General features: G+C 41.2%; 2 protein-coding genes across 2 annotated transcripts in view; one reads left to right on the top strand and one right to left on the bottom strand.

Annotated features, from left to right (window-relative positions):
- Positions 1–24,064, top strand: ARG2 (arginase 2). Its single transcript, XM_075502971.1, has 8 exons — positions 1–220; positions 385–457; positions 14,715–14,892; positions 15,774–15,933; positions 20,826–20,920; positions 21,055–21,159; positions 22,636–22,772; positions 23,733–24,064. Exons 1-8 carry the CDS (start codon positions 104–106, stop codon positions 23,936–23,938), a joined length of 1,071 nt encoding a protein of 356 aa, XP_075359086.1. The 5' UTR covers positions 1–103; the 3' UTR covers positions 23,939–24,064.
- The window catches only part of VTI1B (vesicle transport through interaction with t-SNAREs 1B), a 12,032-nt gene continuing 11,298 nt past the window's right edge, over positions 23,779–24,512 (bottom strand). The window contains exons 6-7 of the mRNA XM_075502973.1: positions 24,165–24,444; positions 23,779–23,909 (exon numbers count right to left, since the gene is read on the bottom strand). Of these exons, the coding sequence (XP_075359088.1) occupies positions 24,348–24,444 (97 nt within the window). The 3' untranslated portion in view covers positions 23,779–23,909; positions 24,165–24,347. The remainder of the gene's footprint in view (positions 23,910–24,164; positions 24,445–24,512) is intronic.

The raw sequence follows: 24,512 nt of genomic DNA on the forward strand, positions 1-24,512 counted from the left end.
GGACCCGGCTCCCGGCCGCGGCGCGCGCGGGGCTGGAGCTCGTTAAAAGGCGCGGGGCGGCGGCGGCATCGGCATCGCTCGGCGGCTCCGCGTCGCTTCCACCATGGCCCTGCGCAGCGGCTTCGCCCGGCTCCTCCGCAAGCAGGCGGACGCGGGGTTCCAGCTGCCCAAGCAGGCGCACTCCGTGGCGCTGGTGGGAGCCCCGCTCTCCAGGGGGCAGGTGGGCGTTGCGGCGGATGCGGGAGGGGGGGAAGAGGCGCCCTCCGCCCCGCCGAGGGGCCAGGCGGGTGCCGCAGCCGCTCGGCTCCCCTCCCCTCGGCGGGGCTCGCGTCCCTGGCCGCAGGCAGCGCTGGCTAACGCATCCCCCTTCTCTTTGTCTCGCAGAAACGGCGGGGAGTGGATCACGGCCCCGCTACCCTCCGCGCCGCGGGGCTGGTGGAGCGGCTGGCCAGGCTCGGTGAGGCACGGCGCGGCGTCGGGGGCTTCGCCGCCGGGGCGGAAGGGTCTGCGAGGCTGCCCTCATCTTCCCCTCCCCTGGCAGGGCATCCTTTTCACGGCTCGTTTCGGCGAAGCGTGACTCAGGCGCTTGCGGCGAGCCTGGGGGGCGGGGTAGGTGGAAGCGGTTCCTTCCAGTGAATCACGAAACGCAAAATGCTCGAGTCACCGGCGTCCGGGGGAAGGCGATACCTGCCGCGCTTCTGCGGTATCGGGAAAGGGTGACTTGTCGCATACCCGCTTGTGCGTGCCCTTCAGCCACTCCTGTGCTTGAAACACCCGGCGGAGCGCACGGCCGCACCGGGGCCTCGTGGGGTTCCCCCGAACAAAGAGAGCTTGGGTCTCCCGGCTCAGCGGCCGCGATGTTCTCCCGTTTCCCACCAACAGCGGTGTACCCGTCTGTCTGCTGCGCTGGCACACGGAGCGCTTTATTGGCAATGGAGAGTGTGCTGTTCCCGTGTTGACCTAAAGAAAGGCTAAAGAAACGTGAGGCCGTTTAAAACGTTATGTGCACTCGGGGTATCCAGTCAAGTAATACCCTTCACTGTGTTTCGATTTCTCACATCATTCATTTCATTCGATTTCTCACATCGTGTGTTTGCTTTTTCCATATTCATTACCAGCTACTTCCCTTGTTCCTAAAATACTTGCATGCTTTCCAGTGATGAAATTCAGAACTTTCTGGAGAAATCCTCAGATTTGTGTATGAGGTCTTGTCTGAAGTTTTGCTTTGAAAGCACTTGCAAATAGCACTGTGTGAATGGAAAGTTTTTGGTCTTTTCACTGTTACCACTACTGTTATTTAAGCAAATCCATGCGCTTACTTGTGTTTCAACTTCTCACACCTATTTCGTTTACAAGCTGAGAACTGCAGAAAACTGTATCACAGTTATTAGAAACAGGACATGAGGGATAGAAACTTGTAAAGCTGAATTCTGTCTCAGGGAACCTTTATTCTAAAAGGTGTTGCGGAAAACTCTATGATGGGGATGGATTGCAGCAGTGGACTACAGAAAGAACTATGTTATCTGCTCCGTGTGATTGGTGTTAGTGGAATTTAGATGCATGCAGAGGAAAGATAATTGCCTAATAACCCTCTAGCAAACTTATTCTGAATTATAAGACCTCTTTAAAACAGAAGCTATTGTTCTGTGCAGCACTGTAGGCTTATCCTGCATATCTTATGACAAGCTGAAAAGTCCCAGTTTGCAATCAAATGAGTGAGTAGATATTCTTTTCCTGTCTTGTTTTGTGCAAAGCTGAGATGTGTGCCATCCTTGGCAATATTTGAATTCTAGTGAGCATGATCTATAACCTCTACAAACATAGAAGAGGGTGTCTAAAAGAGCTCTTATATACTGGAATAAAAGCAGGTCTGGATGTTACTGTGCTTAGAGTTTATTTTAAACTAACAAGATACCAGATTTGAAAGGAGGATATGTTATTCTAGGCAAGTCTGTGGGCAGCAGTTTATTTTTATATCGATGACAGAATTCTGTACTGGAGGACTGGGGTTCTCTTTCAAGTAGTTCAGATCTAATACTTCCACTTTGTAAGAATTCTTTTGGGGGGGGATCCAAACCAACAGAAAAAACTCATTTGCATGACACAAGCTCACTTCAATAGGAACTTGGAGAAGGGAGCAAGAAAGGAGGATACAAGCCCTTTCTGAATTCCAGTAACAAAAAGTTGTGGGGATAGAAATGAAGCAAGCTGAACAAAAAAATAAGCAGAAGGTAAAAAATACTTTCACTGTTTAGCTTCTTATGGACTCCTTACCCATTAATCAATAATGCACATGGAGATATTTTCTTGCTGTTCCCTTACAATTTTTAAAGGCTCTGGGATTCCTTCCTCTTGCAGTTTCAGTTTCCTATTGCTGACGTATTCTTCACCTGGGGTAGGGTTTGTTTTCAGTCGGTGTTCATCTTTATTGCTTCTTAAATCTCTGCAGCTCTCTTATGAACAGGTTCAGATGGCACATGGATTTTAACAGGTTCTGCTGTGAGGGCCCATCCTGAAACAATGACAGTCACCAGCATACACAGAGGAGCTGTTTATCTTGCAAAGACAATCTGCTTGAGGGGAGGGTGGTAGATTGAAGAGGAAACTACCATGTAGCCTTTTGTATTGTGCACATCTGTTGTTCATGGAAATTTAACAAATGACTGCTTTTGTGTATGGGCTGTCTATTTTTCTTCCCTGAGCTGGCAGGATAGCTTTGCCTGTGATGTGATAATAGCGCCATTGCTTGGACTCTTGTGGTACACTGAACTGGCGGTAAAAGTTTAGCTGCTTTCTAACACTATGAATTTTCTTCTCATACATTGAAGAATGCAATAGAGCAACAGTATTATTCTCATTATTAACTTGGATATTCTATTTATCTGTTAAAAGAATTATTAGTTTTCATGGGACCTTGTTGTTTGTTTTCCAGGAGCAGGTAAATAATACTGTAGCAGACCAGGTTTCTCCTTTAAAAAGAAATAACATTTATCTAAGATACAGGGCTTCTGCTCTTCCATATGTGTTGGCTACTTATGAAGCATTGGTGTCCAAAGGATCTGTGTGTGTGGGGGAGTGTTTGTTGTTGTTGCATGCTCCCATTCCCCACTGGGATGTGAGGGAGTGCTATAAACATGATTTTCCTTGTCATTACAAGCTTGGAACCAGGTATGAGGCCAGCTGTGGAATGATGTTTTCCAGTATCATATCCCAGAAGAGTGTGGGTGGATTCTGGACAGTCTAAAGCAGTATAGATAGGGGAAAGAGGCAGTGTTCCTGTAATGAAAAATCTGTATTAACAGTAACTCTCAAATAAAATTGCCCTCACTTCTTTCAAGTGGAAGAGATTTCTGGTGATCAGATTCTTCTGTTTGCCTGAAATTGTAAAGTTTGATTTATTAATTTTCCATTTGTATATTCAAATTCGGTTTGACCTGCATAAAATAAAGATGCTCTGAAGATTCCTCTAAAATGTAGCATTCAGGTGGTAAGATACATGCACTACATCTGTTTGTTTGTTTTAGTCTTATATGTATATACTTTGCTACTTTGAATAATGAACAACCACATGGCTTTTCATGTGTTTGTATGCCCGATTTAATGACTTCCATTGATAGTGCTCAAGCCACATCAGAGTGAGTGAGAACACTAGACCTTTGTTTCCTCCTTTTTGCCGTGTTTTGCATTTTGCTTTCACTGACTGGTTACTTTGGGAGGGAATTGTATTGTTCCTTTCACCCTATCCTTATTTCTGTTCTTCCATAGTCCTACTGTAGTGTCCTGAGCTGCTACTCCATTTTCTATTTTTTTGGGGGGGATCCCTCCCTTGAAAGAGACTGTGACTATACCTACATGGTATGATAAATTCTTGGCTGCCTAAAATGATGACTGCCGATGAACAGCTTGTTTATGCTTAGGCTGAAATATGAGGAGGGAGCTCGGAGGCAGATGGTATTGCTAGTCTGTACCAGACTGCCAGAGATTAATCTGAGCCACTAACTTGGATTTTATCTCCTTATTAGAAGCAGAGAACACTGTTATGTGTTGGTAGTAGCTCAAGGTGTACTCAGGAGGAGAGTTAATACAGCAGGAGTCCAGCTCCCAAGCCAAAACCAGTGGGTGTGCAAGTCTGTAGCAGGGATAATTTAAAATATAACTGACTAAGCCTGTGGGGCTTTTTATTCACCTTGGTGATGTTTGTCTTTTGGCTTTGCTTCTTCCCCTAAGGGAAACTAAAATATTAACACCTTAAAGAACTCTTCCATCTTGCCAAAGAATTAAAAGTGCTATATGAAGATAGAGACCCATAACTCCCTGGCCTGGGGGAGGTGAGGGTACAAAGCTTGCATGGCTGTGTGGTATTCTGGCAGTAAAGAGAAATGGGTGCAATATGTGGAGGCTCTTGGACTTCCGGTGGGAAGGAGTGGGGAAGGTAGGTGACGGATGCACTTGACCTAAGCTATAGAAGATGCAAAGTATGAAGTTCTTTAAAGTGAGAATTTCTTGGACCTCTCCTGTTTGCTGCAGCTTAAGCAGGAAATCTGATCACACTTAAATCCAGAGTGTTGCCTAGTCATCTTACTTGAAGGAGAGAAGGACCGTTCTCAGATTTTTATAAGTAATAGATAGCTGTTGTGTTAATTACTATAGCCCTTGAGGTGACTTAGAGCACCTCTGCTGTTGCTAACATGGGAACAACTTTAGCATAAAATTTCTTCCCAAGTATTCATTCTTGTATGTTGACTGTTGTTTTGGGTCCCGCCCCTCCTTTATGCAGAGCTGGAGGTGACGGTGTTGCTGAGTTTAGTCAAACTTGGGTTTGGATTACTCTAGAATGGATTAACAAAGTTTGGATCTGAGTTGCTGGTTTGACAAGTTAGGGGACTGCAGAAGCATGTGGCCTACAGAAAGAAGTAGACTTAGACTTGTCAAAGAGAATGACCATCATATTATTAGTGTTTTGTTTGACTGGAACAAAGCTCTTCAGTAATAGGAATCAAGAGGTCAGTGTAGTGACTCAGAAAGGAGTAGCCTCCTCTTTTACAGGAATGGTGCTGCTAATCCAAGTGTGACAGGAAATACGCTCCTGCGTTGCCTGAAACCATTGGACTCCTACTGACATCTGCTGCCAAAAATAGCAATTCAACTTTACTGTCTCACCAACATTGCTCATATGGTTAGTTTCAGGCCTAACAATAAATCATGAAGCAACTTCTTCTACATATATCTCCTCTTTTTCCACTCTAAATCTTCTCAGGTCAAGAGTTTGAGGAAGATAAATAGTCTTTCAATTATGCACCAATGTATGCATAATGAAGTACTGGTGCTGGGGTTCAGTAGATGTGGACTGGCAAGAGTTATAGCTGCAGTGTTGGGAAAATCATTTTCATCAGCTCATCAGTCAATGTGTATTTAAAGAGTTGCCTATATCCCTGAAGACTTTGATAAACTGTACCATTCTGCTTGCCCTATATTTGAATTAAGATTGGACATGCAGACTGTAGTTTGACAAAGATTCATTAGTGTTAGAAACACGATCTGTCAGGAATTCAGTATTCTTGGGTTAGAATCCAGTTTAGCTTTGCACTAGCTCTTACCTCAGTTGTTTCTCTTCAAAGCTCAGTATTTTAAACTCTTTAAGACTTTCTAGTTTAGTAGAGCCAGTCAAATATCTCTAATCTGTAGAATTCCAAGAAAGTCTAAATTTATTGTATAGATAACATCAAGATCTGTCTTTTTTTTTAGCCTCTTTCCTCACATTTTCTGCTGTTGATAAAGTTGAAATGGGAGACATACAAAATTTTCAATAACTGCTGGCATTTTAAGCACCATGGTGTGTAGTTAAATCTCTGCATTGTTGAGGTGAGAAATGCTACTATTCATGGGTTCTTTCTAATCATGTCTGTCAGTACTGTCAAGCTAAGTCTATTAATTTGCTAGGAACATTCTCAGGAAAAGATAGGTTAGAATCATTAAGGGTGGAAAAGACCTTTAAGATCAAGTCCAACTGTCAACCCAACACCTCCATGCCTACTAAACCATATCCTGAAGTGCCACCATCCTCCTCCAGGGATGGTGACTCCACCACCTCTCTGGGCAGCCTGTTCCAAGGCTTGACAATCCTTTCAGTAAAGAAATTTTTCCCAATATCCAGTCTAAACTTCCCCTGGTGCAACTTGAGGCCATTTCCTCTTGTCCTATCATTTGTTACTTGGGAGAAGAGACCGACCCCCACCTCTCTACAACCTCCTTTCAGGTAGTTGTAGAGAGCAATAAGGTCTCCCCTCAGCCTCCTTTTCTCCAGACTAAACAATCCCAGGTCCCTCAGCCACTCCTCATAAGACTTCTGCTCCAGACCCTTCACCAGCTTCGTTGCCCTTCTCTAGACACGCTCCAGCACCTCAATGTCTCTCTTGTAGTGAGGGGCCCAAAACTGAACACAGTATTCGAAGTGTGGCCTCACCAGTGCCGAGTACAGGGGCACGATCACTTCCCTAGTCCTGCTGGCCACGCTATTTCTGATACAAGCCAGGATGCTATTGGCTTTCTTGGCCACCTGGGATATAGCATAAAGGTGTTAGTCTAACAGTTAGGATATAGCATAAAGATGTTAGACTAACAGCTAAGTCTTTTGCCCTACAAAGCAGAAATGGGAGTGCCCTTTTTTTTACCCAGGCACACCCTCACTCCCTTTTTTTTCCGTGAAACAGAACAGGTAAATGGCAGGCCTCTTCTTTTTCCTTTCTTTCCCTCAGACCCAAGCATGCACAAACACCTTTGTTTAATAAAATCAGTAAAACATACTTATGTAGCACTGCAGCTTATTTCCGGAACTAGAATAAATGACCTCTTTTTATTTATACAGAGATAGATAGAGATCCAAGAGACTCTGTTATTCTTGTTTACCTCTCAAATGTCAATTAGCCATGACTGGTTAGCTTTAAAGACCAGTGGTTTGACAAAAATCAAAGCACAGTCAAATGGACTGGTCGTAACTGGCATTTGCAGTGAGTCTTTGAAATTACGCCAGTTGTCAGAATGCATCAAGGGCAGGTGCTGCTCCACTTCATGAGGGAAGGCAGCCAGGAGCTGACTCTGATAACCAGGCAGGCAGAAGGAGCCCTGCTGAGGCTTTGGAGGAGAGCTGTTTTGAGGAGGCCTCCACTGAGGCTGTTTCTAGGTTGCTTCTTCACAACAGACCTCATCGGCTAGCTCGCCTTTGAGCACGGGAAGCTAAGCTTCTAGAAGTGGGGGAGTGTGCTCTGACAGCAGTTGTAGTTTATCGTTTTGAATGTTGTACCCTTTCGTATTTGCATGGTTACAGCTAGCCTTAGAATTTACTAGAAAAATGTCAGCAAAGAAAGTACATGGAGTCAGAGCATTCCTTGCCGTAAGTCAGTTCTGATTCTCTTCCCTTCCCCATGCTGATGGAGAACACCATCTGCTTGTTTTTGCTTTGGAATGAAAAGCTTTGTGTCAGTCATTGATTCGATGTTTGTTTGTGTTTTCCTCTCCCATTTAGTGGGTGCATATTCCAGCCTGCGCATTATCCATGAAGCTGGCTTTAAAAGAAACTGTTAATTTGGGGTAAAATTCACTAGGTGCTTTAATTGTAATTGTTCTTCATATCAGTTTAGTTTAAATACATTTAAAAAATTAAGCTATGCTGATGCAGATAAGGAAACCTGAGGTGATTATTTTTTCCTAATCTTTTAATAAAAGGAGATGAGATTCAAGGACCAAATAACAGAGCTCTTGGGTGTTTTGTATTTCTTTGGTGTTATGGCAATGCCCTTCATCCTTGATATTTTTATATTATAAAATTAGTTTTAATACATGACTTAGCTGAATTTCTGCACCCACAGAATGATCTCTGGATTGGAATAAGTTCAGATCACATGCTGTTTTATTTTTTTACCATGAATGGTCTTGAAGGAGAGGAGTTACTGGGGAGGGGCACAAAGGGAGGTGACAGAGGGAAAATTTAGGTAACGAGTTGTGTTTTGATCTGCTTTATGGTGCACAGAATCTGTTATTACTTTCTCATTTGAAACTTTATTCCTGTCTCTCATTGTGGACTCACAAGACCAAGATACCTATGGCAGGTATGTGCTTATGTGAATATGGTACAGAGGATTTTTTTTGGATGGAAGATGGAAATTTCCATTGTAAAACTACCTGGTAAAAAGCAGGGAATGAGGCACTAAAGTCAAATAAAAAAAAAATTCAGATCTTTCATTTGAATATGAAGAAGGGAGCTGGTCTGATTCTAGTTTCTTGCAGCTGCTAAGAGGGAGGGGGAGAGGACTTCAGTAATCTCTGATATATTCTGCTCTCTCTTCTTCTCAAGTGTTGCCTTTCTGGGTTCACTGATATAATAACTACTTAACTTCTGTAACAATCTAAAGCACAAGGTGCCTGTTGTTGAGGAGAGCTGTTTTGGTATTAAGACTTCTTACGGCTGTAAGTGCCTAAGGGTGTTCTTGCTATTGGGAAGTGTTTCAGGGTTAAGCTTATTTGAAGGGAATTGGAACTTGGGCAGGCTTTGTCAGCAGAGTGGCAGACTGCAGTAGCTGCACCCTTGTCTCATCTCTGATGCAAGCCACAGTGCAAATGTTTCCCAACACCCGATACTGACGTTTTTGGAGACCTCTTCAGGTCAAGTGCACTGGATTTCCTAAGAGATTAAACTTAAACGGTTACCAAAGGAAAATGAGGTGGCTCCTCGATTTGGTGTTGGAAAAAATATTTCTTGGCTCATTTTATGCAAAGGACACCTTGAGACTACAGACTTGGGGTAGCAATTGGAATTGGTTTTGCTTGTTGCTGTTGTATGAACTGAAGCCTTTTAAATAGGTACAGATACAGAAACTTAGTCTTAAACCAGACCTTTCAGAATGCCAACAGGCAGGGTGGAAATAACTGAGCCATGAGCTTCCCTCTTAGGAAGTGAAATTTTAGAGCTGGCAGAAACCTATTGAGCCATCAAATTTCTATATCTAATAGGAGATTTCTTCCAGCAGATATATTCCGTTCAAAGAGAATTAGACACTGTGTAAAAACTCCAAGCCAGGAGGTTATGATTAAACTAGGCTGCTGAAGTCTCAGTCTCTTGTAGTGGGAACCTTGCTAGCCTAATTTCATATTCATGTAAAACAAAAGTATGCCCTTTGTTTATATAATTGTTTTTACACACATACACCCTGGATAATTCTGGAGGGTTAAAACTGTCTTAAAGTAGGCTTTAGAATGCACTGGTCATAATGAATTGAGTCATTTGTGTGCTGTTGTGCAACATTTTGAAGGTGTCTCTGAGAATAGTACAGACTTTGTAATCCATATGCCAATGAGCTTATACTGGAAAAAAAGGATGGTAACAGCTTGTAGCCCTTTGTTTTGTTCACAGGAAGGAAAATGTTAAGTTTGTCTGTGAACATTGTTCATAATATTCATTGCTTCCTGAAAAGCCTTTCTGTGTCTGTGGTGATTCACTAAACAGGGTGTAATCTGAGAAAACAGTTTGCAGAAGTGATGCTTTCATGTGAGTGGTTTTATGTAACACATAGTATGAAGTAAGGTATAATAACAGTGGGATTTCCAGATTCCTTTGAAAGTAGTTCAGCAGGGTTGGGAAACCCAGAAGAGGAAATATTTAATTTTCCCATTAATTTAGGATTATTTTTTTTTTTACCTCTAGTTCACAAATACCTAGTATAAATAGGCAGTGTCAGGAGATCATTTCTATCTCATGTTCCACATGCTTTTGTTCCAATTCCTGTTTGCTGCCTAGGAGAGTTGCCATAACTGTGTTACAGCAGCATGCCATTGGGCAATGTCAGCAGACAGCCTGGATTTTGAAAGCTGAATCTCCTTCTGTCAGATGGCTGCATCTGGCTCTGGTGCAGCATCCTAGTAGAGGAGGATGGTGAGGCTTTCCCTGCTGCTGCCCAGATGTTTTCTGGTTAAATGTCCCCAGACTTATGAGCCGCCTGCTTTTATACAAGAAAATTTTCTCTAAATCTGTGCAGGGAAATTACTTGCTATAGTAACTGCTGCCTACTGTGGGTGCTGAATAAAGGGACTGTATTTTAAGATGACAGGAGGTGAACATCACCATTGTCATATAGCTTGCTAAAGGGCATCTTATGTCCCAGTTACAAGCATCGTTGGGTTGAGCCTGAGTGCTACATTGATATTTTATTTGAAAAGGCATGCAGGAAACTTTATTTTCTTAAATGTGTTCTTAATTTGTATTTCTACCTAAGTAGAAGTTTGGCTCCTAATTATGAAAAATGCTGGTTTCCTTTACCAGATACAGGTAAAGTTCTGGTTCTGGCTGTGCAGGCTGAAGAAATGACTGCCCTCCATTCCCTGGTCTGCTGGTTGAATGCATATGTGACCTTTCCCTAGCCTCTTCTGGTCAAAAGAAGTTGGCCTAGGGAGAAGATCTACTGTTCAAACTATTTCAAGTTAATTTATTCATTTTTTGGCTGAAATGTGCCCCCAAGCAGCCCTGTTGATGAAACTCTGTCAGAGGGGGGGCATTGAACCACTGAGGATTGCACTCTTCAGCCGTAGAACAGACGTGTGCTGCCTTTATGCACTAATCATTCATACTAACAGGAGGACTGTTGTGCATATATGCATCTCATTTATGTTATTATACTGTGTGTTCATATTCAGATTGACACCTCCATCTCCCTGATACCTCTTCCAAGCTCCTGAAACAAAGAGAAGAATCAAGCCTGGTTGTTCTTGGTTTTTTGGTTTGGTTTCTTTCCCCTCACTTCAAAAAGTGATCTCCTCTTGATCCAGAGTGCTGATGAAGCTGACTTGTATGGACTTGGTTGTTATAAATTTTCTGCACTCTTGATAATTGACTTATGGATCAAACAGGATATATTTTTCATTTGAATGTAATTTCTGTTAGAGCTTGAAAGTGGAACAAAATACTTCTTTTGATCATATTTAATTTCATATTACTTAGTTACTAGCAAAATGTCTGTGGTGTTTAGTTTGCAAGTACTGTAGGGTACTGTTCCATTTAAAAAGAACTTCAATCCTGGCTAGACTTGATCTGCTGCACTGACAAATGGTGTGGATGCTGTGCTTTCTAATGTGTGTAAGGAAGCTGGCTTTCCTGTCCATATCTTTTTTCCAGTTTTCAGAACTTGGATCTACTGTCTTTTAAAAGGCCTATATATATATTCTTCATGTTAACCTTCTATGCTGATTTAAAAATTTGTTTGTTTATAGCTGTTAACATCTTAAAATAGAGAGTGCCCCAACTACCAAAGAAAGTAAGTGCATATTGTTTGGTGTGGTGGATTATATAAATCTTTCACTAACAGCCAAATAATGGCAAGATCCACCAGATTGCACTGCACTACAGCATGTCTATCCATTTAGCAATTTCTATGTTGGACAAAATAATGTAGTTAAAACATTTTAAAACTTAATCTTTCTCTAAATTAAAACTTTGTGCAGGCAGATGAAATGGAAAACAATTCAGGTCTTTAAGTATTAGACTAATATCAGAGACACTAAATAGAAGCTAAGAAAAAACATCAATAATTAATAATTTGACAAATTCCTTTTCTTTGCTGTTCAGTAAGCATTAAGACAAATGTACATGTTGAGTTCATCTCCTTAACATCTGGTCAGTCCTAATAAATATTTGTGCACACATGCACATACACTTCTAATCACTTCAGGATACATGGTTTATCTATGTATTGTGAATTTTTTTTGTGTGTACTATCTATTCACTAAGCTTTCTTTTTGCCCTAAGGTCATTTAATCATTGCTTTCAAAACTCTAAGCACAATTAAAAAACATAGTAGGAAGAAAAGATATTATTAATGTTTGAGGATTGGATTAGTGCGTACTTCTGAGATTAACTGTATCTTAATCAGGTAGCCGTTGGATAGTTGGCTGAAAACATTCGTATCACCGTGGGAAACTTGAGTTATCCTCATGAACTCCGTCTGAACAACAGTAAACTTTTGAAGATGGTAACAAAAACGAAGGCATCTATTGTTTTTAACAGACATTAGGCTTTTTAATAAAAATAACTAGAGAGACGAGTCTTAATGCAGGAGATAAGAGAGTAACATTTGTCCAAAAGGTGGACAAGATCCCAGAATTCTGGACCCCAAAAGTGTGTCTGTCTCTCCATCTCTACTATACCCACATTGTGAGCTGTATGAACCTGATGTAATCATAAGAAGTGAATGGCTTTTTTATTCAGAAGCTTTCAAGTCTTTTTGCCTTACAAATGGGGATTGGGAGGAGGGCAGGGTAAAGAAGAAAGAAATTCTTGAACACAAGTGCTACTTCTCCAAACACACTTGCTAGCATCTGCCGTGTTTGGCCTGCTTTGAGCATAACCTGAAGAATCTTAACTGATTCCTTAAAGTGCTGTGAAAGATGGCATGGTTGGTTCTTTGTTTTACACTGATCTCAAGATGGAGCTTCATGATATAATTTCCTTTCATTCTTTTTCATCCTTTAATGGGTAAAAATACTTGATGTGCTTGTATGTCCTGTAAGAGAGAACAAAACGTAAGTGGCAGTCCTTTCTTCCATTACATTGTGTAATCTGCTGTCTTGCAATGTGTAAGTCACCGAACACAGCTCCCAACTGCAGATTTACTTCCCACAGATGTCAGAGGTATTAGATCAAAGGTGGTATTAACTTGTACAGCGTCTCCAAAAGCTCTTGATACCTATTGAATGATGCAATGTCTTGAAGTCTTACTTCCAAAACTTGTCTTGCAGGCACATTCACATATTTTCATCAAACCTTGAAATGTGTAGCAGTGTGCATATGCGTGAGAAGTAGCCTTGCAGGAAGACACAAATAAAAAAAAATTTTTTGATATTCATTGAACATCTCTCAGAACTCTCAACTCTCTTCTGATTCTGCATAGCAGCAGAATGAAACGGAGGGTAAAAAATGTAGTGATCACATGGGAGATCAGATAGCACATTCAAATCTGAACAAAATGCTCAAAATTCCACAGCTGTAGTCCTGCTGGCTAATTAGGTATTGCCTAAGGGAGGAAAAAAATGCTGTTGTATGCCTGTTGCCTTTTGAAAACCGGGGAGTGGTATGTCATGGTCCAGCTTACTGCTTTTAAGTCTCTGTAGATAATGTGCTTTCTCACAGAGTTGCTGAGACTACATTTATTTAATCCTTTGTCAAGTAGCTGTGCTCAACTGACATGTCCTCTCCTAGCAAATACCCTGGCATGTCCATCTATGTGCCTGCTATAAAAAGGATGCTTGCCTATTTCCCAGCCACCTAATTCTCATAAGAGACTCAACCATTTTCCTTCATTCTTTTCACCAGTCAAAACTCCTTTTGAAATTATAATAGTCATGTTTTTCTCAATGCTACTTTTACGTTATTTCCACCAAGCAAATTCACAGACCCTGGTTCCTAGACATTAGATTAATGGCTTAATGGAAATTAAGCAGGAAGCCCAGAGCTCCAAGTGGGCTGTTTCTTCATGTTGATTTGCCTTAATTTTTCAAAGTGCCCTGTTAGGCATAGGATGGCTAAAGGCAGAATGTTAAGCTCTAGCCTGAATGCTTTGAACTGCAAACAGACTAGTGATTCTGAGGAACAAATGGGACAGGCATGACTGGTATTCATGGTGGTCTCAACTTATTAAGCTGCCACTGCTGGTGTAGCTGTAAATACCTTGGGGCCTTTACAGTCCTCATCAGTGCCTGCAGCAACAGGCCTATCTGAAACTGAGAGCCTCTGGCCTGTGAAATACTGTTAGAAATTTTGGTATCTAAATGTTAAGAAAGCACATGGTATCGGACAGCAGAGCTTCAGAGCATAAACTGTATAATGTGTATGAAAGAGAATTAAACTTTAAAGGCAGCTGATTAATAAATATGCTCCCAGTGGGTGGAGGAGGGGAAACAACACTCAAAAATGTTCCCATGTTTCCTAATCTGTGAAGTGACTCCTTTTCAGGGTAAGTAGACAGAAATACATTTTAGGAAAGGCTGAGTCTTAGACCCAGAATGTTGTCGGGCTTCAACAGCCAACTAAGTTGTAACTGGCAATGATAGGATCTCAAAGAGGGTTGGGATCAAAGCCCCAGAATTAAAATGCCTTCTAGAACATCTTGCGTTGAGAAAATGGACAAGTTCTCTTGCAAAACACTAGTGCATCCTCCATGGAGTTGCCTGGAAGTACTGTAAGAAAATGTCCTTTATTGGTAACTTGGCACTTTTGTGCCTGGATTCTTGTGGGGTTTGAAGATGGAAAATAACTGTTAGGACTCAGGTATAGTTAGTGAATGTGTAGTCCTAGGCATCTTTGAGCAGCTGAGCTCATTTAAGGCTGTGTACAGTCTGTCTAATTGGGAAGGAAGATGGCAATACAAACTACTTTTTCCTGTTAAAATTGCCAAGAACTAATTTAAAAACTCAAACTGTTTTTCTAGGTGACTTTCTATGATTGTTGTAGCTCATTGCTGAATTAAAGTGACAATACTATCTTAAGCTTTCTAGTCTGTAAAGTTGTGACATGGTTGTTTGCAAGGGCATGCAAATAGTCAAATGAATCCATTCTCTTCCCGTTGTTCCTTTCATGCTTGCCCAGCTGATTTTCTGAGGGGACCATATTTTGAACATTTCTCTGGGCACTTATTTAAGTAACTTACTTTCTCCTTTTGCTGCTGTGTTTCCAGGATGCCAAGTGTACGACTTTGGAGATTTGAATTTCACTCAAGTTCCCAATGATGAACTGTACAACAACCTGATTTTATATCCCCGGTCGGTGGGTTTAGCCAGCCAGGTGTTGGCTGATGCTGTAAGCAGAGCAGTAGGCGCTGGACACAGCTGTGTGACTATAGGAGGTGATCACAGGTGAGCTGGACTAGAAGCAATTAGTGGTGCATGCTGCGGGTTGAACTTGGAGTACAAGAATTAAATTAAAAAATAAGGGGATAGTGGGAACAACTTGGGGTCACTTCCTGGCAGTACCATAGGGTAGCAGCATTTTGGATTTTATTGCTGGGGCTCTTAGGGGGGAACATAGAAGACAGCTACAAAAATCTGACCTTCTAAGGCAGTACTGCTTAGTTCCAGACTGTTCTGCGATCTGCAGACATACAAGTGAGGTTTTCCTGTTTGGGAAGGTTTGTGTAATCAGGTCCCTTTAGGAACTGTTGCAGTTTCTTTATTGCTGAATGTTTAGTGATGTGTCTCTTCTGCCCCTCAACTCTCGGGATGTTGACTCTTGGGTTTGTAACGCCTGCACACAGACCATTTTGTAATAGATCTTATAACGTGAATCTCTGTTTCTCCTCTTTGTCACTAACCTTTGGTCTGAGAATTGGTTGAAGAAGGTAGGGCATGTGAGAATGAATCGGGGGGGAGGTGTCATGACTGGAATAAAAAAATGGGTAAATAGCAGAATTGATGAGTGAGCAGACTAGATTTTCTAAGAGATCATTTGGAGCAGAACAGGTGAAGATTAGAGTGTGGGAAGGTGACAGTGGAGAGAGAGAAGAGCTCTTTCTCATCTGTCAGTACTAGTAGAGTCCTGTAGAGTTACTTGGAGTCTCCTGGAATAATAATATTGGCATGCCATGCAGGTTGTATGGGATGCACCCTTTATTGTCACAGATGTCTGATGTGTTAAAACATGACAACGTTGCTGACTGAAGTTGCAGAAACTTCCATTGTCCTTGTAGTTGTTCTGAAGGAGAAATGGTGACTAAAGACTTTGCTTACTGTTTTTCCAGCTTGGCACTTGGTTCTGTGAGTGGCCATGCACGGCACTGCCCTCACCTTGGTGTGATTTGGGTGGATGCGCATGCTGATATCAACACCCCTCTTACAACTCAGTCTGGAAACCTCCATGGACAACCTCTCTCATTTCTCTTGAGGGAACTCAAAGATAAAGTAAGTATCTTGCTTGTACAGTTAGCCTACACTGAAGTCCTCAGAGCATTTTACTTTTTCTGGTGTGAGGTGCTTTCTTATCTGCTACAAATGCACACCTTTTCTTATCTGAGTACAAGCAACAATACATATTATTTGCGTGTGTACACATGTACCTATATATATATACACACCCCTATACACAAATGCACACACACACACGTAAATATATGTACACACACATTTAGAAACAAGAATGAGAAAAAGATTTTGTGTTAGTACCCCTGTGGGTTGTACAGAAAGCAAGAGTTCACACGAGCCTCTGCATAGCAGCTGACCGTGGTACTATTCCTGTGTAGCGAGTGGAGTTGGTGCTGAGGCTGTGCAATGGCAGCAGCTCCACCGACTGAGCAGAAGAGGGAACCTCCCCCCAGCTGAGCCTGTGAGAGCTGTGCTGAGCTCACCTCCAGTGACAGCTGGTTCCTGCATACATTGCAAGCTGCTTCTGCTTAGTTTGGCTCTTCCGTGTTTTGACAACCTTGGGGCCTGACAGGGGCTGTTCCTGCATGACCTCTCCTAACTGGCTGCTCTGGTGTTGGCTCCACTGGCAAACATTACAAATCAGAACAGCTGTACCTGCTTACAGGGTGCTTTGAAAGAGATAGTCTTTGTCTTGGAAAGAGGTCAAATTATCAAAAAGAGCTGTTTACTGGGGCACATGGAGCATGTGTGGCCAGTGTTTGCTACTGTCAAGATGCTAAACAGTAGGTTGACCTAAGGCCGACATATCTGTTTTGGCTTAGCTGCGGACTGTATCTCCCTACACAGGTATCTGTAGCATCTACTGGAGACACTACAGTGGCAGCCTGTGCATTGTTAATAACTGGGGCATTTGCAGTAGGAACTTGGGTATGACAATCTCCTTCTGCTGAAGCTTAGGCTGGAGAGTGGGAGCAGGATCAGCCACTGCAGGTTGAGAATGGATGCTAGAGCTGCAGAAAACCTGACTCTTGATTTTATTCTGGCACTTTGCACTGTTAGTCATTTCTCTTAGATTTTTTTTTTTCTCTTCTCTCTGATAAATTTTGGGGGTGCTGTCTTGATGGAAGTGTGCCTCTTCCAAGTACGATCAAGCATGTTTAATGAAGCATGTTTAATGTCTTCTAAGGCTATTGAAGATACCATTGCATCAGTACCTGTTTGGCATAGCAAGATTGCTGTCACCTGGTAAAGCTCTTCTGCTTTTCTCCTGCAAATTCTTTTGAATGCATTCCATCCACGAGTCAATACAGTCATTTGGTACTTTTACATACTTTCCTCTTTCTAATAATTCTTGTATGGTCTCTACAAACATGCTAGAATTCCCAAACTAATGCAAAATTAAAGGGGCTTCTTGAAATATCCCCAGGACATGAGAAGGTTAATATAAAAGGTCACTGTATTTCTAGTTTCTTGCCCATAAGTTCAAAGGGGTGATATTTTTTTTCTTTTTGGCAACTGCACCCACTTCTGCAGGAGAGATAGGAAGAGCAAAAGAAAATTTTGTGAATTGTGGAGTTCACCTAAGGTGAACAGTTTATTTCTTGATGAGAAGAGAACAAAGCCAAGTTCTTTGGTAGCTGAGGAAGGAGGAGAAAGGCAGAATAAGAACAATGCTGCTGCTTTCCTCTTTTGTCAGTATGACAAAAGTATTTAATCGGCTTCCTGTATATACATTGTTGATTTCTGGTCTGCTGGGCTCTGGTTCTTGAGCAGCACAGAAAAGCAGTATTTTTTTTAATTTTTTTTTTTTAGAGCTACTAAAAGACTACTCTGAGCTTTCTGGGGCCAGTGGGGGAGCAGGCCTCTTGCCAACAGCAGCAGTGAAGAAAGAGTAGGATTAGGCTACACTTAGAGGTGAGTTAGGCATGGTGTTGGTTATGAGATCTCATTACAAGCCCCCCTACATTCTAGCTGTCAGGAAGCCTATGCAGAAACGTCTAACACAAGCCCCTCAACCTGTATTTGCAGCTACGCAAACAGGTGTGTACTCATTTAGAGGGTTTTCTTACCATACTGTATTCCTATTTAGACAGAGGAAAAACAACATCTGCTGGTACAAGAAGGCTTCTACAACAGTATAAATTTTTAAGCAGCTGTTTGTTTAGCAGTAGTAGAAGGTGCCTTCGACAATAGCTAGTCTGGCTACGTATCTGACTCACTGGAGGGAACCTTTCTGCGTGAACACGTGCATGTGGCTCACTCTCTTGCTCTCATCCAGTAGAGCAGTTGTGTTGACAATGGGACAAAAAAAGTTACTGTCTTTCTTTCCTGACTGCTTTGCAAGGATTCTTTTTGAATCCTAAAACTGAAGGCTACTCTAGTTCTACACTCTGCTAAGCATAACTTCTCAAAGCAATAGACAAACTAACCAGTTGCACTTTGCTTCTCAAGGAGGTTTCTATCTTGTCAAAGGGTACGTAGCGTAGCAGCATCAGGACGAGAGATTTTTGTGGTGAGCCCTGTTACCTCCTTCCTTGCTTTCACTCATGCTGTGAAGGGGTTTTTGAGTAACCCCTCCCCACCACAACACATCTATGTGTATATTTCTCTGGGTGGACTCCCATAATTCCACCAAACTGTCTCTCTCTGGGTTACAGGATTTGGTCATCAACCTCATAGTCTCAGGAAGGCTAGTTAGCACTTGGCTCCCTGTCTAGATTGTTTTGTAGAACCACAGAGAAACAACAGCTCCTTTGAGGATATAAAAACAGCAAAATCGACTGCATTATTACATTTTATCTTCCTGATTCATTGCCCACCTCTACTAACTGGTACTGCTCTTCCAGCAGCTCCAGGCTGCTTGTTCTTCATTCCCTACCAGGAGGACACGAGACAGAGGTAGTAGCGTGATATACATCTCTCTTGGTGGCACAGTCTGTTTAGACTGTTGTTGACCCCATGCCAGCAACTCAGTTTAGCTGCTGTAATAGTCTGTGGGATTGCATGAGAACTGAGTCAGGAGCACTGTCTCTTTGCTTGGTTAGTTTTTGAGACACATCAAGTCCTAGCCCTCGTTCAGTCTATGACCCTACAAACATCTGTCCTGGCACAACATAACGGGGGGAACTGATGTGGCAGCAACTGCTTAAATTTGAACTCCAAGAACTCCCCAAGGCTGTTTCAAGTCCCTCAGTTTAGGTATTATCTCACTGGCTTTCAGAATCCATTCTGTATCCAGGGCTAATGAGCTTGGCCAATGCTCTACTGAATTAAATGTCCCCATGTAGCAGACAACATGAAGTATAAAAGTGATGCATCTGGCTATGAAATAAAATAAAGCAATTGGCCAGGTCACTGTAGAACAAACCCTGGTGTTGCTTGCACAGTCCATTCACAGACTGTCAGCTGCTGTTTGTCCAGCTAGCTTCACAGGAGCACTGCCTGGTACTCTTCACAGCAAGGTGGCACTTTAGGGTTTTAAAAAAACTTTTAAAATTAATTTTGTTGTTTTAAGAGAAAATATTTATGAACATAATCCTTTGACTTGCATTCCTCAAACCAAACGTTAGTGTCAGGGCTCCTGGAACCATTCAAACTAAACTCATAAACTGCTATTAATAACTTACCATGAAAATGCCTGCACGTTTTTCTGATGCCCGTTTGGCTTTACTATCAGCAACTCCTTTTCTATTACAACAAAGTAAAAACAGAGCCTACCAAAGGAAGTTAAGGCATTCCATTTTCTTTATTTAAAGAGGAAGAGGTATAATTAAAAATGGCAGTATTAAATCTACTAAATCATTGATACTAGAGAGTATCTGACAATATTATCAATACTATGCTCAGCTTATGGTATGGTGATGGGTTTTTCAGATACAGCTTCATTTCTGAGACCTGCATTATTTTTCCTAGCAGTCTCCAATTCATTTATCCCTCTTCTGAATTCATGACTGCAGAAAAGCTTCAGGTCAGTGCCCCAGCATGACAAATACTTTTATTATATGTGCTTATTTAGTCCCAGTGTAACTAAATATAGCTATGGGTGTGTTAGCCTTTAAAAACAAATCCAAATGTTGTAACTAAGATATAATTAGTAATTGAGAAGTGTAAAAGGGAAACAAAGCCTTCTTGCTGCTTGACAGCTGTGTTGGCTGTAGCCATTTTCAGAGCTGGGAGAGGAAGAAGAGACATTTGAGTTAATTTAAAGAACTCCTAAAATTAGTAGATATTACTAACTGAAGGATTTTTATAATTGCATACCATGACTACTTAATTATCTAAGCTGAAAAATGATGACCTCATCATTTTCATTTGCTGTCCTAGACCTGCTCTCTTCAGTTCTACATTAAAAAACAGTACGATGTAGCCCAATGTGGAGGCCAAACTTCTTGTCATGCCCTTTTTTTTTTTTTTTTTTTTTTTTACTTCCCACTTTGAATTTGTCCATCATTAATGTTGTTTTTGCAAGGAAGTTTGCATGACTTCTTGGTGATTCTCCTAAAAAGATACAGGTGCCTCGGTTTTTATTCTTCCACTTCAGTATGATGTACTGGGTTAAGTTACATAGCATTACCATTAGAATGCACTGTGTAAGTGATCTATCTAGGTATCTAGTTTCTTATCATTCCACCTTACAGGCACTGATGCTAATTACCTATTGCTTATGGATTTGGGGCTTTTTATTCCTCCTCTTCAAACTGGAAAATGTAGCAGAGTTAAAAACTTCATTCATTAAAATTCAGCTCAGGTAAAATGGTACAACAAAGGCAAGGACGGATGAAATAAGGAAGCCAGACTCTCATGTGATGAAGTTTCTCTGTTTAGACAGAGAAAGGATGCTATAAATAAACACAAAATTTTGAGGGAAGCATTAAATACAGTTTTGTTATATATGTCATTAAACTAACCTAATACCAAACCTTTGCTTGCAGGTACCACAACTTCCTGGCTTTTCCTGGCTAAAGCCCTGTCTTTCGGCATCTGATATTGTGTACATCGGTTTGAGGGATGTGGATCCTGCTGAATAGTAAGTTGATTTAGAATAAAGGATTTTTGTAAAGGCTGAAATCATCAGCTTCCTTCCACATCTGGCTGTTCACAAAGGTTGCTAGATTTAAGCTTAGACCAGTAATGATTTTTTAAAAAATTTTATTTTAACAGCTATATTTTGAAGAACTATGACATCCAGTATTTTTCCATGAGGGATATTGATCGCCTTGGAATTCAGAAAGTTATGGAAAGAACGTTTGAACAACTGATGGGCAGGTAACAAACTATTATCTGATTTTAAACTACTCTTATCATCTACTTGTTGAATATCTACTTTCCTGAAAGTTATTTAAGTGAAGGTCACTCTCTTGATGTAAGGTGGCCTAACAGAGCTGTGCTAGTGTCCAGTAAATAGTAAAGTCTTAGCACTGACTTTAGGCCTCAACTTCCACATCTTGAACTGGAACCATTTCAGAGTGTTTCACAAAAAGCTAGAAGATGGGTTACATTAGTCACTCCAGTTGTGGTTCTGTTTTGTACGATTTGTTCTGTTTGTTCAGGAAATCTGCATTTTCCTGCAGTTTGACAAAATGTTTGAATCAACTTGGAGTCTAGCATATCCATAATACTTTTAAAAAATATATGTAGCAACTGACAGCAACTTGAATTCAGCTGTTAGTACATGAGGTAGAAGCTTTGATGGCTTCCTCCTTAGACTATGCTCACATATGCTGTCCTGATGACAACTGCCACTTTCAGTTCAGCTAGTGAAGTTCACTGTAACCACTCCCTTACTTAAGTTCAACGCTGAGGTCTTTGCTAACCTTGTTCAAATTTGCTGAACCAGATCAGGGAGCAAATCATGCTAGTCTAGGGACACATGGAGAGGATCAGAGTAAAAGGGTAACCTCTCACCACAGGGTAGAACAAAGTCCTGTAAGCAGAACAAGGTCCAGGTATCTGTGCTGCACGCTGTTGTATCTGAAGGTGTGCTCACCCTTCTTAGCTGCAGCTGTGCCAAGTAAAGAAGTTGCTAATCCAGATGCTTCTCCCTACTGAGCATCTGCAGTAAGTTGGAAGTACACAGGCTACCACTTAAATAGCTCATCTGAGTGACAAGCAGCGTCCAATTTATTAAGCTGTCATGGGTTGCCAGACTTCATGTAGTAAGTAACTAACATTTTAGGTTTGAGATTATCCTTCACTTTTTCCATCAACTAGGCTTACATGGCAGAGTTTGGCAGCAGCCTTCAACTATTGACCTGAAAAATGCAGAATGCCCCATTCATCTTGATGAGCTGTCTATGAAATCCTCAAGCTTAGATGCCATGCAAATCAATGTTTCAGCCTTTCACCCTGGCTTTCTGTACATAAGGAGAAAAGGCTGGATTACATCATGCACTTTTCTACATTTTTCCAACGAAGAAGACAAAATACCAGATAAGATGGTTAGAACTAAAGTACTTAATCTTCAGCCAAATCACACCTGAGCAGATGCTCAGTGAACTTAGAAAGACAAACTTCTGTTTTCCCAATGTGTTCTGAGGAAAGTTCTGAGCTAAGAGATGCTTCAGAGTCCAAAGATACTAAAAAAATAAAGTCCTTTCCAAATGTATGTAAGACATGGTACAGGACTTTAGGACCTCTGGCATCATGGAGCATGATGCTACTTTGCTGTTCAGCCTGGATAGACATACATGTAGAAAAAGTTCAAGGTTCTGAGACTGCTTTTCTTGTTTTATTCTGTCTCAGGAGGCAGCGACCAATTCACCTGAGCTTTGACATTGATGCTTTTGACCCCTCACTGGCTCCAGCAACTGGGACTCCTGTTTTAGGTGGATTAACTTACAGAGAAGGCATGTACATCACAGAGGAAATACACAACACAGGTAGGAGCTGACCTGCAGTATGGGACTGAGCAAGGACAGGACAAACTACACAGAGCCCATACTGCTTATGTTTTTCCTGTGTAACTAGATAATAAGTTAAATGTAGTCAAACGTAAGGTGCCTACAAAGTCAATTCAACCTTCAGTAAGGGAAAAAAGTCCTATGATTGGGCAATACCCCAGGTGTTGGAAGCAGCTTAAGCATCAACAACTTCAACTTCCCAAAAGTAAATACATAATATATTAACAACTAATGCAAAAAATTATTTGGTCGTCTTGTATAATACTGCCCCTATTCCTAAACGCATGAGGTCAGATCTAAAAATGGGCATCTAGAATAAAAAAAAGGATGCAAACAATTTTACAATTTTACATAGTTTGAAGTTCCATTCTAGGACTCAAAGCTAGCAAATCAAGCTTTCACTATGTATACTGCAGTTGACTCAATATATGAGGAATTTCCTCCTTATGCCATGGAGTTTTTATTTAATTTGTTTAAACAAGGAGTTATTTGCAGTAAAAGTTGGTATGGGAAGAAGAAAAAAAAAACCAACAAAACAAGCAGACAACAGATTCAATGGAATAATGACTAGGATGGCAATAATTACTAGGCAAGACTATTTTATATCCCCTAGTTTTTGGACTGGGAGAAAACAAGATTAAAAAACATTCCTCTCAGAAGTGTATATGGAATGTCACACTTGTTTTTCCTGAATGCTAAAAGCATGGATGAGTTGAGGTAGTGATGATGTAAGAAAGAACCAAATTAAAAACACAAACTTGCATCTAAGAATGATAACCTCATCCCTCAACTTGAGACCCAGTTTTACTTGTCTAAGGGGTAGAGCAAGTCACAAGCTCAAATACCAGACTTGCTGCAATGAATGAAAGGCTGCAAAAGAAACCCTATTAGAGATTTTACCCGTTTTCATAGTAACAAAGCTGTAAATCATTTTCACAGGAATGCTTTCAGCTGTAGACATGGTTGAAGTCAATCCACTGCTTGGAGCTTCTCAAGAGGAAGTGAATGCAACTGCTAGTCTTGCAGTCGACGTGATAGCAACGTGCTTTGGGCAGACAAGGGAAGGAGCACACACCGCTTTTGATGAACTCCCAACACCCAGTTCTCCAGATGAATCTGACAGTGAAGAGCAAGTGAGGATTTAAGAACCCAAAGTGTTGGGTACATTGGACATTATAGAGCTCTGCTGAGGCACTTGAGTGGATAGATTGTCAACACTTGGCAAATACTGTTAATTTCTCAATTTTTAAATAAACTAGCTTTTCCACTGATCAGTGGCTACTTTATTACGTAATACTGAGATTTATTCATTTCATTAAGTATATACAAATTGAGACAATAAAATATTTATTACCTTCTTATTAATCTTACCAGTGGTTCAAGTCTGTCTCTGCATTTTCCTTTTACACCCATTCTCTGTCTTTCTAGTATCAGTACAGTTTCAGTAGAACATGCTGTCTCATGAGACAGTTCAATCCTCAGACATCCAAAGGGAACATCAGACATCCCATCCGGTTCCTCATTGGTGGAAAAGCTCATCTCACTCACGAAGATTCATCTGCTGCGAAAGAACTTGTAGTAGACCACACCTCCTAGGATGGCTAGTTCCAGGATGATGATAATTGACAGCAACAACTTATTCGTGGTTACTCTAGAGTTAAAAAGTAAAAAAAATCCAAGATGCTTTTTTTTCCTTGGTTATAAAAGCAGATTCTAGAT

The sequence above is a fragment of the Mycteria americana genome, chromosome 5 (assembly GCF_035582795.1).
Source record: "Mycteria americana isolate JAX WOST 10 ecotype Jacksonville Zoo and Gardens chromosome 5, USCA_MyAme_1.0, whole genome shotgun sequence".
NCBI lineage: Eukaryota > Metazoa > Chordata > Aves > Ciconiiformes > Ciconiidae > Mycteria > Mycteria americana.

Coding starts and splice junctions, on each gene's coding strand:
- ARG2 (XM_075502971.1), top strand. CDS start 104: ATGGCCCTGCGCAGCGGCTTCGCCCGGCTCCTCCGCAAGCAGGCGGAC. Junction 221..384: donor CCCCGCTCTCCAGGGGGCAG/GTGGGCGTTGCG, acceptor TTTGTCTCGCAG/AAACGGCGGGGAGTGGATCA. Junction 15,934..20,825: donor TGAGGGAACTCAAAGATAAA/GTAAGTATCTTG, acceptor CTTTGCTTGCAG/GTACCACAACTTCCTGGCTT.